Source organism: Mytilus edulis, chromosome 3, assembly GCF_963676685.1.
Source record: "Mytilus edulis chromosome 3, xbMytEdul2.2, whole genome shotgun sequence".
Lineage (NCBI taxonomy): Eukaryota > Metazoa > Mollusca > Bivalvia > Mytilida > Mytilidae > Mytilus > Mytilus edulis.
Genome location: NC_092346.1, coordinates 77,536,443 through 77,555,171, shown reverse-complemented (window position 1 = coordinate 77,555,171; position 18,729 = coordinate 77,536,443). Strand labels below are relative to the sequence as shown.

The 18,729-nt window shown below is 33.3% G+C and overlaps 2 protein-coding genes across 4 annotated transcripts in view; one reads left to right on the top strand and one right to left on the bottom strand.

The window, feature by feature from the left end:
- Positions 1 to 8,097: 8,097 nt before the first annotated feature.
- LOC139517492 (kyphoscoliosis peptidase-like) lies at positions 8,098 to 17,512 on the bottom strand. 3 transcript variants are annotated; one of them, XM_071308631.1, is made up of 5 exons: positions 17,401 to 17,512; positions 14,024 to 14,341; positions 11,385 to 11,500; positions 10,329 to 10,445; positions 8,098 to 9,571 (listed from the first exon to the last, which is right to left on the bottom strand). In XM_071308631.1, the coding sequence occupies exons 2-5, from the start codon at positions 14,327 to 14,329 to the stop codon at positions 8,269 to 8,271; spliced, it is 1,842 nt and encodes a 613-aa protein (XP_071164732.1). In that variant the 5' UTR covers positions 14,330 to 14,341; positions 17,401 to 17,512; the 3' UTR covers positions 8,098 to 8,268. The 3 variants fall into 3 exon arrangements, with proteins under 3 accessions (XP_071164732.1, XP_071164731.1, XP_071164734.1); XM_071308630.1 differs by lacking the exon at positions 17,401 to 17,512 and adding an exon at positions 15,333 to 15,463; XM_071308633.1 differs by lacking the exon at positions 17,401 to 17,512 and adding an exon at positions 12,780 to 12,806 and having other exon boundaries at positions 14,024 to 14,132.
- The window catches only part of LOC139517491 (uncharacterized), a 20,082-nt gene continuing 17,614 nt past the window's right edge, over positions 16,262 to 18,729 (top strand). Inside the window, exon 1 of the mRNA XM_071308629.1 lies at positions 16,262 to 16,785. Within this exon, the coding sequence (XP_071164730.1) occupies positions 16,758 to 16,785 (28 nt within the window). The 5' untranslated portion in view covers positions 16,262 to 16,757. The remainder of the gene's footprint in view (positions 16,786 to 18,729) is intronic.

Sequence of the window (18,729 nt, the reverse complement as noted above, 5' to 3'; positions counted from 1 at the left end):
TGTACATGGATCCGCTGTACCATTGCAGTCAATCAAGGGGTGTGTCTATATTGGCGGAATCTCGAAGTTCATACATGCACTTGACAAGGGACATGAACATAAAGAAAGCGGCAGCTAAGATTTGTTTGTGAGCCCTCAACCCTCCCCTTTACCTGGTGGTTGCACAAGTCAACATAAGAACAAACTATAACATCAAATGGGCAATAATCTGACTCGTCAGATTGGTACAATAACAAACAACAACTAACATTGAGAAAACAGACACAAAGTACTGGTCTAAGAAACCCGATTCTTCGTATTTCCTGAAGTCTAGTTCAAAGCTAATTACAAATGATAATTAAATCATGTTCTCCAAGACCCGAGACATATATAGTATATGTGTCTGCCCAGAATAAAGTATCAATCAGTACAGAACCAACGGAGAAAAAAATGGCCTTATGTAATGATCTGTTATGTCAATATATTAGTATACTTAATATCAGGCGATGCAGGGCTTTTGTAGGCACAGGCACTTGTTTCCTTGAAGAAGAAAACACTTATGTTATAGTGCCTGTGGATCTGGGAACAGTATATCTCTGTCTATATATAGGTTCCTGTGTGGATGTACATTTTGTTTTATTTTCATAAGTATTCATAATTGTACCAATAAAAACAATATTCTGTAATCATACTATGGTGATAAATGATTTGATAGCCTTTACGAATAAGTTTACCATTAAAAGACAACTTTCAACCAGAGACCAAATGATGAAGTTATACATTTTTGCAAATGAAATAATATTGTTATTATTGTTAAGAGAAACTTTTTAAATATTATCATGTTCATGTGTATGATTTATATAAGGAAAATAATAAAATCATATAACCAAGAGGTAGGTCCATTTTCCCTGCATTTATTTTACACCAGAGCTATATTAATGATTAAAAATATTCTCCATTTTTTATTTAAAAATTTACAGTACCTTAGATCAGCTTCATATGTGCTCAATAACTCACCAACTATACCAGGCTTATCATTTTGTAAAATTGTACATAATTTCTAAATGACAAAAGATGACAATTTATATTTACATATTCTGCCATTTTGGTCATGTTGACTTATTTGTAAATCTTACTTTTGCTGAACATTATTGCTGTTTACAGTTTATCTTTATCTATAATAATATTTAAGATAATAACCAATAAACTGCTTGCTTGGCAGCTGGATATGACTGCAGAGGTCTAACCCTGCACAGTACGGGCAAAAATGGACACAATATTCAAGATTGATACAGGTCTGAATTTGGATTATAATTTAATATTTGACACATTATAGGTTTCTGACATAGAATAAATGTAGTCAAAGAACTTGAAATTGGTAATATGGTTTGAATTTATATTCAATTCATGAAGATTAATTGCTTTTTTGCAGTACACTACACTGTGCTGTTGTGCAATACTTTAATAGTAAATCGGTTTTCAGAATATGCAAATGTATACAAATAATTAGCAAAATTCTTGTTTTGGGCCCCTTTTTAGCCCCTAATTCCAAATGGTTGGGACCATCACCCCAAACAACAATCCCAACATGCCTTTTGTGGTATTGAATCTTTTTCTCATATTTCATAGAGATCCATCACTTAAACTAAAGTAATTGTCCAGAAACCAAATGTCTTAAACAGAGCTGACGACAACATGATAGTAATATAAGTCCCAAACATTTTTTTGCAGTTGTATAAAAACTGAAACATTTCCTTAAACTTACCAATTCAGGGGCAGCAACCATACTGCATGTTATCTGATTTGTCTGAAAATTTCAGGGCAAATAGATCTCAACCTGATAAACATTTATTTTGACCTCTTGTCAGATTTGCTCCAAATGCTTTACACACATAAATGGGAAAAAAATCTAAAAGAAATTGACCATATCTATAACCTTATTAAATAAATTTGCTGCTATCATTTCATTAGTCATTCATGTAGACGTAGTGCAACTCTCAATCATTTTAAACTTATTTAAGTTGAAGGAAAATTAAATAACTTTTAACTTACTTGTCTAATAAAAATCATGGCCATGGGTTCTGGTTTTTTTAAACATGATTATTCCTCTTGTATGTCATGTATGTAGACATAAACAAATTGGAATATATATAATTATAGTCAATACTGAAGTTTTGTCAAATATTAATTGGATATGTAGTCTATTCAATATTGAAATTTAATTGCACAAGACTTCTAGTTATTAGTTTAAAATTTGGAATTATGTTGCTTTTGTTGGAACTTTCCCTTTCGTCACAAACAATTGAAACATTAAGTTTTATTTTAGGCAAATACATTTTAAGAAATCTACACTACAGTTTGCAACAAACTTTCAGTTTAATGTTATCATTTAAGATATATACATGTATGGGTTAAAGAACATCAGTTGTTCGACCTGTTAGTCAAATGCGTTTTGTTTAAATATACTTTTTCACTTTTTTGGTCTTTTGGAAAATGTTGTTTGTGCTGTATTTAGACCCTTCTACAGCGAAATTTGTTTTACATGCACACGTATAAAAATTGCGGTTTTTATCCAACGCAATCATAGGTTTGAACATAGTTTTCAATTTATACAAATATGATATCTTATGTATATCATATACCAAAATTTTCATTTTTGTTGATTTTCTTGTACTTACCAAATGATAACTATAAGAACTGAGAACACTACCATAATTTCTGGTTATTTGGGCATTGGATGAATATTAGTGATTTTTTTTTCCCTCATACCCAGTTCATCTTATATTGTAATATTTGCACCTTTGATCACAGAAACATCTATACTTACTGATTATGTACATAGGTACATCTATATTTATACATAATTAATACATGTACTTATGCTGACATATATTTGATTGTCACTCTTCAGTTGGCAACAGTAAACACATATTTTCAATTTGGGTTTTTTTCAGCTGCTTTGGTGCCATTGAGTTAGAAACTTGCTGCCAACCTTTTAGCTAATGGAGTCATTTACATGATGTACATGTATATATCATATACTCTTCCAGTGACACAAATCTATTGATCATGAAAAATATACAATGACATGAAAGATCAAATCCAATGATCTGAACCCAACAACTTTACAAGTTTTACTAATGTGAAAATCAAAAAGGAAATCTTTGCTCTTAATGTGGAAGATACAAGTATTCATTCTTAATTGTCATTAATTAGTTTGTACTGGGACTATTATACTATACAAAAAGTTGTTCCATTTGAGTAACGAATTAATTATAGTAGTCTCAGCCTTAATATATGGTTGAAAATGACATCAACATATTGATCTCTTTAAATTGTCTGCTTTGAAAAAGTGGAGCTCCCTGAATTTAATTAAGTTTAATGCATATATATACTCATGTTACAGACATACAAAATGTAAATATCAATTAAGAATTGAATGATTCTTTTTGTAACTTCATTGGCGTGTAAAAGCGTCGACCGAAGTACATTTTCCGTACTTCATTCTAAAAATGTGCGCACAGTCAACGCTTTTACAACCCTATGAGAGGGGGAGGACAGGGAGAAAGGGGGTAGGAGAAAGGAGAAAGGGGGTGGGAGAAAGGAGAAAGGGGGTGGGAGAAAGGAGAAAGGGGGTAGGAGAAAGGAGAGGAAGGCTGGGAGAAAGGAGAAAAAATAAAATATCTCTCGTTTTAAAAAATGATCTAATATTTCAAGAAAAAATATCTCAAAAGGAGATGTTTTATTCCAGTGGGAGAAAGGAGAATGGGGGTAGGAGAAAGGAGAAGAGGGATGGGAGAAGGGAGAAGGGTACCCCCCTGTCCTCCCCCTCCTATGAAGTTACAAAAAGAAGCATTCAATACTTATAATTACATTTTTTAGCTATGATCATAAAAACACAAATTTTATATATATTTTTATTTTAATTCACCCGCTATGCACTTCATTGTGGGACCACGTGTTATCATGAATGAAAAGTTTTATTGAGTGATGCAATTGTTTTAAGGAATAACATGTGATGTGCATTTAGCCAATCAGAATAAAGTATTACAATGAAACATACATTTAATGTAATTATTGTACAGTATATACTATACCTGAAGAAGACTAAATTGCTGGACACACTGCTTCTACATGAATATCCCAAATCGAATGTGAGTGTGGGGCCATTGGTTTTAATGACAACACACGTTTCTACTCCTGAAATCGACCATGGAAAAACTGAATAGGTCCCAATCTTCAACCACTCATCTGTCATCTTGGTCTTGTATTTTGTTTTGATTCGAACAAAAGTTTTGTTGTTGACGGAAAAACTTGAGACTTTGTTTTGAGCGGTTCTACTTGAAAAGATTGAAAAGAATTGAGTCCTGTCAGTGAGACATGTTCTTACAACATGTCCTGAAAGTTTGCAGGAAGTATTTGAAATCATATGTAATTATTATTACTATGTACAAATGTAAACAAACAAAAATCAAATCGACAAGTCTAGAAACCTTCCGATTTAAGGCGCGAATAATATAAAAGTCACTCCCGAGTATTAAATTTCCTGTTTAAGTTCCGTGTTTTGTAGAAAAAGTTTAGTTGAAGTTTTGACATTTATTAAGGTGGCTCAAGTGTTTTCCTCCATCTTGGATTTTGAGGTAGCATATAACAATTGGTCTAGAACTTTCATGAAATGTGAAAATTTTGAGATTAGTTTGTAGTTCATGTGTATTTAAAAAAAAAACACCGTATATTCTTGATTGAAGTTCATTTTATTCTACTTTGCAACATTAGGCCGGGGAGATAATTGAGATACGGTATCTTTTATAGTAGAAAGCGTTATGAATTAAGCTATTTCAAAATGTAGCAATAAACCTCTTCTTTTTTTTTTGTGAGAGTTATTCTCACATTTGTGTCTTAAAATTCTATGCCGTGTAGTTTTCTTATAATCATACAAAATTGGGTGTTCCATTCATAACCTATAGAAAAAACTGACAATTTGACACAACCTGTAGCATGAAAGAAAGTCCGATGACCCATACTTTTTATTATGTTTTTGAAATAAGCATAATAAAAACTACATTTTGACAAATTATAAAAAAAATCTAGGAAGCCCAAGCCACTTTTATAGACAGCTTGAATACAGAATTCATGTCTTAACCGAACATTAAAAATCGTGTTTACTGTGCAAGCTTTATATTTTTTCTGGGCCATCAGTTGTTTTCATATATTTGGTAAGATTTACATTCGGACAAAATAGCATGCACAATCATATCTGTTATGAACGCACAGAAACTACATAATAAATGGATTTGTAGATTTCAGTGTCAGTCAAATAAACCATAAATTAAAAATGTTTTCGCCCTGAAAGTCAACATTTGACATTTAGATTCGATGAAAAGCTCATTAGAGCTTATGTTTGTATTGTTTGTCAATATGCCGAATCCAAATAAAGTTTTACTTACTTACTTACTTTGTTGTAATAGACGATATGACGATAAACCGATATTGGTTACTAGTATTTGATGTGATTCGTGTCGAAATAAGACAATAATGACACACAACTGGACAACGATGGTTTCAGTATTGCGATGAAGTTATAGCAGGGTCAGAAAATTCATCTTTTTGTAGCACCCACATTTATAAGGAGCACGGTTATCTTCTTTAACACTCAATTGTGGTCAGCTGCCATTTTGAGCTCAAACGGCCTGGCATTGAATTCATAAAACTTTTTACTCCAAAATCAACCAATCAAAATGCTGAATTTCATGTTTCGAGCATTTTTTTTTTTTGTGCTCCGAACACTGAGCAAAGTTTTATGACTTCAACCTCTGAAGGTCATATGAGCTTTGTCATTATTTTCCATCCGTCGTGGTTTGTTCTCCGGTGTCAGTCGTAAACTTTTTCAGACTGAGATCTTCACATCTTAAACTACCGAACAGAGTTCAAACAAACTTGGGGTGAATGATCCCAAGTCAGTCAACATACATGGTCACCATGGCCCAAAATAAAACAAATGGGTTAAATGCATTTATTACCTTATAAGTTGAAAGTCGTAAAAGGTAAAAAAATTCTAGCTGTGGCATAAATGGTCAAAACATCAAATTCAACCTTCTTTCTATTTTCACCAACATTATCAGACGAATCCATACAAAATATCCATTTCATTATTCAAAATTGGCTTAACCTTTTTCTTGATTTTTACGCATATTTTGGCATTTAGGTCCTCCGTAACCCCTCTAATGGTCATTGCGGCTCATATTGTTTATACTCAGTTTATTCCTCTGTCAATAAGCTTTAATTTGGTGTATACATTGCCTTGATTGAGGGCTGACGGGTTGCAGCAGTCCATTCCATTATTCAAAATCATCTATTTCTTAATGTTCACGCGTATTTCGATGTTTAGGTCCTTCTTTACTCATCTAATATGCGTTGCGGAACATATCGACTATATATCTTTTGTTACTCTCTTAATCAGATTTCGAATGAGGTATAAGGTTTATATATAATTAGGGGCTAAAGGGTCCTAGCAGTCCATTCCATTATTCAAAATAACCATTTCATTATTCAAAATTGACTATTTCTTCATTTTAACGCGTATTTTGGCATTTAGGTCCTCCGTAAATTCTCTAATGGTCATTGCGGCTCAGGATATAGCTAAAGTGTCACAGTTATTTTTTTTTATTTTTATTTCACTATTCACCGCTTTAAGTTGAATAATGAAACATAAACTATTTCATTATTCATTTTTTAACATTGAATAGTGAATAGTGAACTATTTCATTATTCATTATTGAATATTGCATAATGAACTATGAATAATGGACTTACTTCAATGCGGTGTGTTATTACCCTTAACATACTATTTTTTAATTTATTTCATGTATTTGCCCAATATATCAAAAACTATAATAGACAGTTTTAATTAAAAACTGATTTTGTGTCTTGTTCTGTTGTGATGTTATACTACTTTCGTCGGTTAGTTTATATGCACCTGTCCTAAATCAGAAGCCTGTTGTTCAGTGGTTTTCGGGGTTCATAGGAGTTTCACGTTTTTATATACATTACACCGATGGTTTTCCTGTTGAATTGCTTTACACTAGTCATTTTCGGATCATTTATAGCTTAAAAATCAGTGTCAGCCAAGTCTCCGTGTTGAAGGTCGATCTTAGACCAACGATTGTTAACTTTTATACATTTTGACTTAGATGAAGAGTTGTCTCATTGGCAATCATGCCACGTCTTTTTGTTTATATTGAAATGTTTATTACTAAAGTACTTGCGTTGGGCTTTGAACTTTTGTATGGGGATGTATAAATTCCATGTTTTTGTGCTTTGTATCTAACCGATGAGTTGAGCTTTTTTCATCTGATCTTCATTGTTTGTTCTTATATTCTACTGTTACACAACTGTCCTAGATTGCGGGAAGTATTTGGTCCAAAAAACATGTTAAACCTCGTCACATTCTCTATGTGCCTGCCCAAAGTTTGTCTGTAATACAGTGATTGTCGTTTCAACGGTTACATCTTATTTGTTTTTCGTTTACGGTTTTTGGAAATAAACCAGGCCATTTATTTTCTCAATTTATTTTCTTTAATTTGTCATTCGGGCCCTTTTATAGCTTACTATGCGGCATGGTTTTTGCTCATTGTTGAATGACTTTGGTTACCAATGTTTGATAACTTCTATCATCACAGTTTTTATGAGAATTGACAGTAGGCCCATTAGATCTAATCATTAGGAAAATGTATGCTCTATCTGTAGTGGTGGTTGTCATTGGTTCATGTATGTCATGTTTGTTTTTCGTAAATTGTTAAAGGATTAAACACATTTGTTCTATAGATTATCGATGTGTATCTTTTGTAGGATACTGACAAACACGCCCCGAGCTTCGCTGTAAGAAAACAGTACAAAGTAGAATCCAGGTGTAGGTTTTTGAACATTTGCCCGTTGGTGTTATTTCTCATGTTTAAATAAATGTAGTTTTATATTAATAATAATGTGAACAGACTGTCTTTGGTAGAAAGTTGTCTCATTGGCAATCGAATGGTACTCAGTATGTATTCATTTCTATAAATTTTCGTAAAAAAATATAACTATTTGACATGAAAAGAAAACAGTTTAAGCAACTCATGATTTGTTTTTCTGTGGAAAACTCTTTTAAATTATTTTATTGTTCATGTAAAGGAAAGGTTGGTGCCTACTAAAGAACAAGTCAGCATGCACTTTTGAAACACCATGTTAATTCCGAACCCGTTAAATGATCACAATATGATGCCATTTAGAATAGCTAAGCGACCAATAAACTCAAGCAGTTATGAATTCATACAATGGCATTCTGTGATCTTCCTCGTCTAGTCCATAGATAACAATCCTTTCACCCATATTTGGCGTTTCAAATGTGAAATCCCAATATTGTTTGCCAATTCGTTTGAATTTGTGCTTTCTTACCATCACGGCAATCATATTTTCACATGTTATCTTTATTGTTATGTTCTTATTACATGGCAAGATTTGGCTGAGAGGCTGAATTAAGTGGCATTTTAATTCTCTAGCATGGCGCAGAGTCTTAGGATATGGATAACAAGGTTTGGACGGACGTATGCAGTTGATCAAACAATTGATAGCCTCCCTGTAATTTCCCTTATCATTTTTGAAAGACAGTGTAAGTTTATAGTATCCACTTTTAGGAAATTTAACATTCACTACCATTGATTTTGGAATTGCTTGTATCATAACAAAATCGTCCATGTTCGGTATTTCTCCATGTGAATATGTCAGTCTTGCTGTAACATCGACGTCGTAATCGACTGGAATTAAAAGGTCAATGAACCCGTCATGTACTTCATAGAATGGTCGTATGTCGGCACCTTTACTAATTCCAAAGTCGAGATATCCATGTACCGGGCCATAATACCCATAGTACTCTGGATAAGGATCAAGTCGCCGCTCTATTTCTCGACACCGTACAAAATATTCATTAATCAGACTGAGTACTTTGTTGTCTGGAGATGTAGTTGCGAATAATTTGACGCTGTAGCCGCCAACTTTTGGTGGACGAATGATAGCCTTGAACGCATTGTCATATGGACCGTTCAATACAATAGCATGATGTTGCAGCATATTACCATCAATATCCATTAAATATACTGACGTGTCACATAATTTGACTAGATCTGTTTTGAATTTTACAACTAATTCCTTGGCACAGTCAATCACAGCAGACTTGTGACTTTCATACTCGATACCCCATTCTAAAGATTTATTTGTTGGTTTTATGTTCAAATTGAATGTTTTCAGATCAATTGATTTCGGAAGCAGCTGCCATAATTTGCTTTCATCCACTTCTGGGTCAAAATATGGGAAGTGAGTAAATATCATGGTTTCTGGGTCCGGTAAAAAGTAGTTTTCATTATAGCGCCAAACAAATCTCTTATTCTTATCGATATATCCCGCTCCCCATGTACACTCCATGAAATGCCATTCGTCATCGACATACACAGCATTCCATGTGTGATTAATCGATCCCCTATAATTAAATCTCTTTGCTGGAGTATGTCCAAAGCCTTTGGCAAATCCAGGAATTATTTTGGCATGTATGTTTGAACAGCTGAAATAAAATTTTTAATGAAATGCAATATATAGGAGTACACATAATGTATAAGGTAAAAGACAAAACACAATTCCTTTTGCATCTTAATGCAGCTCATATATGCAAAATACACTTTTCAAATGCTTATCTTTAATAAGCTTACAGCCAGTGAAATCTTTAAGTATTGTTTTCTGTAACAAACATATCAAATATTGAAAAGCATATGTTATATTAAATGGATAGATTAAATAATATTTTGCTAACTCGCCTCAAATATGGAGTTCTTAAGTCTTCTTTAGTTTAAACATACTATTTAAATACAACAAGATATTAGATGTAATAATTAGATGCAAATAGCATACAGTTTATTTTGTGTTTTGTAGAATAGTAGAGGAAGGTAATCATAGACTACAATTCAATACTTATTATCACAACCGTTACAACCTTTATATTGATTATTGACTTCTTTCTAATCTAATAGATATAATAGATATTGGAAGATGTGGTAGAAGTGCCAATGAGACAACTCTCCATCTAAGTCACAATCTATAAAAGTAAACCGTTATAGGTCAAGGTACGGTCTTCAACACGGAGCCTTCAAGTTGGCTCACACTGAACATCAAGCTATAAAGGGCCAAAAAAATACTAGTATTAATCCATTCAACCGAGAAAACCAACATTCTAATCTATAGAACTGTTCGAAATTATTTGAATACAGCGTTTTAAGAAGAATTTGAGGCAAATGACGAGGAACATGAAATTTAATCAGACTTACTTGCAGAGTTCTGCGAACAGATTGGCATAGCCTTCACATACTGACACCTTACATTTCATTACAGTCAATGCATCCACTGGTCGACTCCTTCCACTAAAGTGGGACTCTGTATCGTAGCTGAAACAAATCAATTGCATTTATGTTACATCTTGGTGCAACTAACCAAGAAGGGAATTGATGTTGTCGTCTTTATATTTTAAAATTGGGATTTGATATTTGTTGTGTAAGGAAAATTTTGCGTTTATTCTCACATTGTCTAGAGCTTCATATTTAAAATGTTTTAAACTGCTTTATTGAACTCTGTTCCTGTTACATCGTGTTATTTTGTTGCTGTATCGCATTCTTTTGTAGATATCGACATTTCATACAAATTAAAACATATGTAGGTGTTTGTCAGAAGTTGCTAGGTATCAACTGAAAATATACCTGTTTGATTACCTAACATCTTTTAATGTCCCATTGATGGGCATTATGTTTCTGGTATGTGCGTCCGTTCGTCTTTTCGTTCGTTCGTCCTTCGGTTCGTTCATCTGTCCCGTCGGTTCGTTCGTCTGTCCCCTTAATGTTTTTGGTCGAGGTAGTTTTTGATGAAGTTGAAGTCCAATCAGCTTGAAACTTAGTATACATGTTATACATTATAGTATACATTATTTTAATTTTAGTTTCTTGTGTACAATTTGGAAATTAGTATGGCGTTCATTATCACTGGACTAGTATATATTTGTTTAAGGGCCAGCTGAAGGACGCCTCCGGGTGCGAGAATTTCTCGCTACATTGAAGACCTGTTGGTGACCCTCTGCTGTTGTTTTTTATTTGGTCGGGTTGTTGTCTCTTTGACACATTCCCCATTTCCATTCTCAATTTTATCCTTATGATATGATATTTCTAATGTTCATGCCAAATTTGAGTTTTTATCCCACTTTCACGGTCCAATGAACATAGAAAATGATAATGCAGATGGGCTATCCGTGTACTAGGTACACATTGTTGTTTCTTCCATTTTACTTAACCAGAACTATTTTTTTGCTGATACAAACTTTAAATTGGATTACTTACTGTACATTGTTAGTTATCCAGATATAAAACGCCCGGATCTTCTCCAAGTCACTGGAACATTCTCGTCTCAGATACTGGGCAAGTTTTAGAACAGTTGGTTCTTTATAGTTCGGTGCCTGTCAAAATAAATGTCATAAGCCATAACAGTATTCTAACATGATGGAATTAACGGATCGAAGAACTTATTTCAAAAAATTCTGATAAAGTTTTCATACTACCGAGAAAATTCACCATTGAAAGCTGATACATTAACAACATAGTATTCAAGAGAAATATATTGTCGGACTGAAATGTACTTGCATTATTTTCGTAGTATTGATATATAATAGAAAAACAAAAATATGGGGTGTCTATCCATGACACAAAATCAGTAGATGTACAACAACAACAAAAAACACACAAAAAGCAAAGGAACGACGTTCGTATTGCTGATCTTCATCGTCACAGTGAGGCATTTAACACGCAGCAAAACATATAACATGTATTTCTCCCATGAAATCATAACATTTTAGTAAAACAAACTTCAAATACATGATTAGTTTGCTAACAAAGCAGAAACACTAGCAGACAACTTCCTAAAATTTCTGTTAAATAGAACAAACTGGTATTTTGCATTATACTGGAAATTCCTACAAAATTAGCCTCGAATATTTTTACTAAAGAAATAAAGGATTAAATTGTATTCTGCACATTGTTCAATTCAAGAACGATAACTCGTTCTCTCTAATTGAATGTCCCCTCCTAAATAAATCAAAAAGGTAAAAAGAATAACAAACCATGTTCTTTCGGTTATTATAGATTGTAAATAATAGAAAAAAAACCTTCATTAAATGTCATGGAGGAAAATACACATAATTGAAGGTATATGTATTAAGTATTTTATAGTGGACATTGGATTTTCGGAGGAAAACGAATTCTACGGCTAAGAGTAGAGCAACTAAAACTAACCTAAACAGCTAATTACCTTTCAAATGCACAGTATAACATATACTCATATTCAGTCAAATTGAGACTGTGCACCTATAAAGTAATATTTACTTCCACTTCGTTACTTCTCGGTGGCGATTTGGTTTGGGAGTGTTGCATTGTCTCGGGGAAATTTAACGTCTATAGTTTAAACGGTTCCGTTCTTGACAAATTATCCCTCGTCGGTTATAATTCTATTAGCAAGACCAACCGTACTATCCAAGAGTTTAATATTTTTAGGGACTATGTGTATTCCTATGGAAACTAAATAAAATCTATTTTGCGCTTAGTTTCTATGTTGAAACATTACTAGATATGTTTCTTCCAATAAACAAATTAGTAGCCAATAAAATAATAAAATCAAATTATTACTGGTTATTCCATGCAGTTATTCATTTCTATAATTAGCGCATGCCATATATGTCTTACCATTGTAATTTACCAGGGATCAACCTTCTATAATAAGGAGCTTAACTGGCATTATTAGGTTAAAGATCTTTAATAGTTCATATATGTATTAAATATAAGTTAATATATTTCTATTAGCCTGAAAAGTTTATAAAGTACTCAGAAATTTCATATATAGGATGTTTAAAGTGCATGTGTTGTAAACATAAGCAACATTATTTTCCTGGTCTTTTTTCTATAAACGTATCCTTTTCTGTATTTCAATTAAGGCTTTTGGTCCCTTTACTGTTTTTACGTAAATTTTAATTGTTTTTAAAGTTCATCTAATCACATTTAATTCCTACAAACAATATCTTTTCACAAATATAAGAGGCAGAACAGTTAGTAGAAATTAAGTCCTTCAAGAGTTTTAAAACAAATTTCAGGTTGAAAGAAACCATTCGTTAAACGTAGACTCCGTTTCAACAAAAAGAAATATTCCTGGAACAAGAATAACAAACATTCTTCAATTGTAGGAATATCTTTAACTACACTCAAATAATATACCAAATCGGCCCTCCGAGTAGGTGCATATCTAAAATTGTTAACCCTGCTAAGGGTCTTTTCCTCGAGAGCTTTAGCCCTCTAAAGCCTCGTGTAGAGATAGTGCCATGCGCATTGCACGTTAAGAATCCTTGCAATTACTTGAGGGATCCATACGTGGTCTGTTTGTCCTTATCCAATAATACATACTTCTTTATCCAGTGGCAGTCCAAATTTCTAGGACCTTTGGCCTATGTTACAGGACCTACCCATAGTATTTTCCGTCCTAAACATACATGAAATGTTTGCTAATGAACGCTTCTTAAACATCAATCTATCAATTTATCTATACCTTTGATATTTGTCTTAAATTTGGTATTGAATGTAAGCAAAATCAGGAACAGGATTTTTTACGGACATGTCTTGGACGTCTCTTATGCATTATCGGTCCAATAATTTCTGCATCCATGATATGATTGTTCGGTCATCATATGGTCTTCCGTAGCAAGTTATATTCTCAATAAAAAAATAGTGCCTGATTAAAGTCGAGTTTTAGTTTAAACATATTTATTTAGAGTGGATTGGGAAACAAGTTTTGCAACTTATATTAATCCCTTTCCACTTGGCGAGTTTTAAACTTTGGGGAAACAAGTAACACGTGGCTTTTCCGATCAGTAACCATAAGTCGAAGAAAGATCGACAACACAGTGGTCAAAGTCTGTATTACTGGATTCATCACTTACCTTCAATGCATTTTCATCGATCTTTTTAAATACAGTTGAGTCGGGTATCAGGTCACGCCTCTTCTTTTGTGGTGGGTAAGGTCTTCGAACGTCCTCTACTTCTGGCGTTGGAGTTCCAGGTATGCTAAATCTGACTGACGATACGTTTGCAGGGCTTCGAACAACCTGAACTTCTTTGTTAAACTGAACTCGACGTTCAGATTTTGAACTAAAGGAGTCAGTACTTGTTACAGTAGCTGGGGTTAAGAGAGAACTCCGATTTCCTGAATTTGCGGAAGATTCTTGATGAGAAGAGTTGCATCCCATTTGTTACTGCATCTGAAAAAAAGAATAAAAATGTCACCGATCTTATATTGCTATATATAAACTTTTAGATTAAGATAAGATGCATGGGAGCGCTATATCGATTTTAGCCTGATAATCAAAGGCACTTGTCTCAGAAAAAAAAACATATTTCTGAAACAAGTGCCTCTCTCTGACGGTTGTAAAGTAGCCTCCCACAATCTTGAATCGTAAAAGAGGAAAGCACAATGGGGCAAGACTATCAATTAATATTATTTAATTTCTTTCTCTTAACTTCTGGTGTCAATCTATATATGAATAGATGATATTTTAATGCACAATGATTGGAGATTTAGAACAATCTGAATCCACGTTTTGATTCGATTGTGGCACCTTGATCTCTTATTGCTAGCTTTCTTTGTTCTTAAAATATCATATGTGGACACGACTGTATAGCTATAAGTGTTTGACGGAAGACGCATTTTATTTTTTTAAGAATTACTACAAATCCATCAAAAAAAGTATGAAAAAAAGAAGAAGAAAAACGCCTGACATGTACTGTCTTTCATCTTCTATGTGGTTTATATCTAGTTACCTTTATAAATGCCAGGCCAATCTACATTACTCTCCGCGATGATGATCAATAATTCTACCATATTCATGCTTAGTACCTTCTCATTTTTGTTTTTAAAAATAAGCACGAAACATGAAATTGATATGGGCATGCGCCAACTCATTTATTGGCAGGACAGTCCCAACAGTCATAACACCTCAGTGTCTTCAACCCTAACCAACCGCGTATCCAGCTTACTTTTCCGAGTAAGATATTTCCATTCCTGTAGATACAGATATATAACAGATAAACATGTTTATCACTAGAGAATATACATGCACAAACAGCTGAAATTCCGATCTGAGAACATAACTATGAAAGAACGGCGGTATGTTAAGAAGACTTGTCATTCAGTCTTAAATTCGAAAAGACACAAACAAATCTTAATGTATATACTGTAAATTGTTTACTTACCTTATTTAGTTTCTAAACAAGACCACTTTTGCTAGTTACATAGATCAATACTCATAACAGATTTTAATTATTCAAATAAAAAAGGTAGGGAATGTCAATAGAGAGGACATTTAAAACTCTGCGGTGATTGTTCAGTGGCGCGTATCAGATATTGAGAATTGTGTTGACAGGATTTAACGGTGCGAGAAATGTATTTAAAGAAAATAAACTACGACCATTATGCATGTCATACACTGCAGATTCACATGAAATAATGTTCTTTCCCCAAATTAACCAAAAAAGAAGCGGTTATAAGAAATGTACTGCGTGCAAACACGCAATATCGATCAGACAACAACATAGAAATCAACGTTAGATAGTAGCACATCAAAAGATACTTCCACATACTACACGCAACTGGCAGAATTTAAGATTTTTACTTGCCGATGGAAAATCACGCCTGTGTTTTTACTAAGTATTCCCATTAAAATACAAGATGTGCAAATTTAACAACATACGTATAGTAATTTATAAACTTTATCGATAAGTCTTTATCAGAAAAAGAACAAATGACGTATGGTCTTTGTTATTTTTACTGCTGTCCAACATCTATTATAATTAAAATCTTACCCCAAAAATTGTAATTCGGCCAAATATCTGAAAATTCTGGACCACTTTGCATACTGCGTAATAGCATATAAACTCAACACGAGATAACCAGGTCAACATAACAAACAAGAAGACTATAACTGTTAAAACTGAAGAAAGGTCTTCTCGCAATTAGAATTGTTTGAAATACAGATTTTAATTTCAAGATTCTAACTGGACATAGGTGAGTTTATTTGTACGATTTATAGTAAATTTTATAGTTAGTTCAGATGAGTTTCAATAAAAAAAAACTAGCCAGCTTAGAAAGAAAACTTGTACCAATCTATTTTTGTCTATTCAAGACTTCTGCAATGCATCTTCGGTAACTATGGTACATCATGCTACACATAATTGTATAGGACCTCGGAGCAGCAGTGTGTAGGCACATTGGCGCATGGAACTGCCTTGGCACTCATCAACCTTGCCCAAGCTATGGGGAAATAGCCAGATATGCGGTAGTCGGAAGCCAAGAAAAGCAATCAATTTATCAGAAGAGGTAACTTCAAAATCAAAGTGGTTGGATACGGTTCGTAAGTCTTGGCAAACAGCTTATCTAAACAAAGAATGCATCGTAAACAAAATATCTGTCCATTCAGGTTGAGCGCAAGACCAACTATTTCACCTTATAAATAAATTACAATTACAAAACATAGACAAATAGAAATACCATTACAGAGTTTTCAACAAATACCTGGCAAAAGGACACAGAATTTCAAATAAAGCAACCGGGATGGAAATGGAACACTTTAGAAAACTGGCACTAACTCTTGTAAGATTGAGGGAGTTCGTCAATGGTCCATGCTCCCCGGAGGAGCCAAAGTCATAAGTAAGTAAATAATTCTGTTTTTGTATTGTCTTTTAGATTAACTCCATATCGACTAAATCTCCCATTAAGCATTGCATGTTAAACTATTATTTACCTACTCTGAACCTTTTTTAATTGGTTTTAGAGAATAAAAAAATGTATCTATTAACAAAGTGTTATTGAGAGTGTCTTAGATGGCACCTCTACATGTAGATTATGACTTTACAAATTATTGGCAATAACTGTTTCAAATCACAATTTTTTTGTTACTTTAAAATATTTACAATGACATATATGAGTCATATCTTTTAAGTATAAGAGTATACCATGAAAAAATTGGTAATGACTTGAAGTGAAATTCATTGGCGAAGCTGCATGCAAATCAACAGATATGATCTAAATAGACATTCTAAGTGTAATATTTTCTATATCTAAAAACTCATCGGACCATTTTGCTTCATAATCTCGCAGCCACGGTCGGTCAAAATGGTTGCGATAGTTTTTGGTATTTCCTTTTCGACTCAGTATACGTGGTAACAAAACTGTAAATGAAACTTTAAAAGTGTCAAAATAAAAAACATCAAAATGTAGTTCTTGCATGCAAAAAACATTGTATACAATTAAATAAGTACATACCGACAACAAACACTGAATAATTGTAATTAGAATCCTTTAGTTTAGCACGGCATTAGACAGATATTTTGTTGAACGTTGGTATGGTTTTAGGTTTGATCAAGCCCAATGCTAATCTCATTGTGTATTGAAATTAGATATTGAAATCTTAAAGATTAAGCTGTTTAAAAGATCCCATGATTATTTAAGTTCAATCAATGATCGATATATTCATAATCTCAAAGATTTAATGCTTGCAGTTAGTATATTTACAAATGCATTGTACTTGTATTATCTTAACACGGAATATGAAATTATGCGTAAATGAATTTATAATGCAAATTGGTTATTATCCCATGTTACTTTAAAAGTTAGTTCTAGTAAACCAATAAGGAAGTGTTCCTTTTCTTAAAAAAATCAACTTTAAGATGTAAAATTGTTTCGAGAGGCAACCGGGGACCGACACATAATTATCCTATGGTGTATGTCGTTATGATAGTCGGTAATAGGGTGTCACATCTGCAACTTTTATTCTCTCTGAAAAAAAGCCCCCCAAAAAATCCGGAAATGTAAGTGACAAATGCATTGACTACGCGTAAATGTAGCAAAACAGTTGAATTATTTTTACTTTAAATAACCTTTTCTCAAAAAACCTGTTCTGATTTTTAAAGTTGTATGTTATTGCCAAAACACTTTCATTTGTTTTGAGTAACTTTTTTAGGTTGCTATGTAGTTCCACATGCTCTAGTTGCTAACACTTACGCTACACGCAGTACCATATAAGTTGTATACATCATATACCATCACTTAGCGGCAAAGTTGCTCCATTGTGTATTACCATTTTGTTCCACAATTCTGATTTTTAGGAGTACACGATAGGATAAGTGTATGTTTACTTTTTCATTATCATAGATATATTTCACAACTAAAAATTTATTTATAGAAAATTTTATACATACATGTACGTATAATGAATACTTTTGTCGAATCAACTCTTAGGGGACGACCATTTGATTGTCCGGGAGAGATGGAATAATTGGATTCATTTGGAGAGAGGGGATAAGTGGATTCATTTGGAGATACTTCCTTTTGAACCCCTCTCTATTCATGGACTAATAGAATAGAGAATGGAAACGGGGAACATGTCGAAGAGACAACAACCCGACGAACAGCCCATGGTCACCAATATGTCTTCAACTTAGAGAGAAAATCCCACACTTAGCTTGCCCCTAAAAGGATGTGTATGCTTTTGACATAAATGTAAGGGCATTTTAAAGAAAGTGCTTACAAGACCAGGTTCTTTATTTCTAGAAGCTGCTGCTCCCTCCCCAACCTTTTTGTATAGTTTACAGC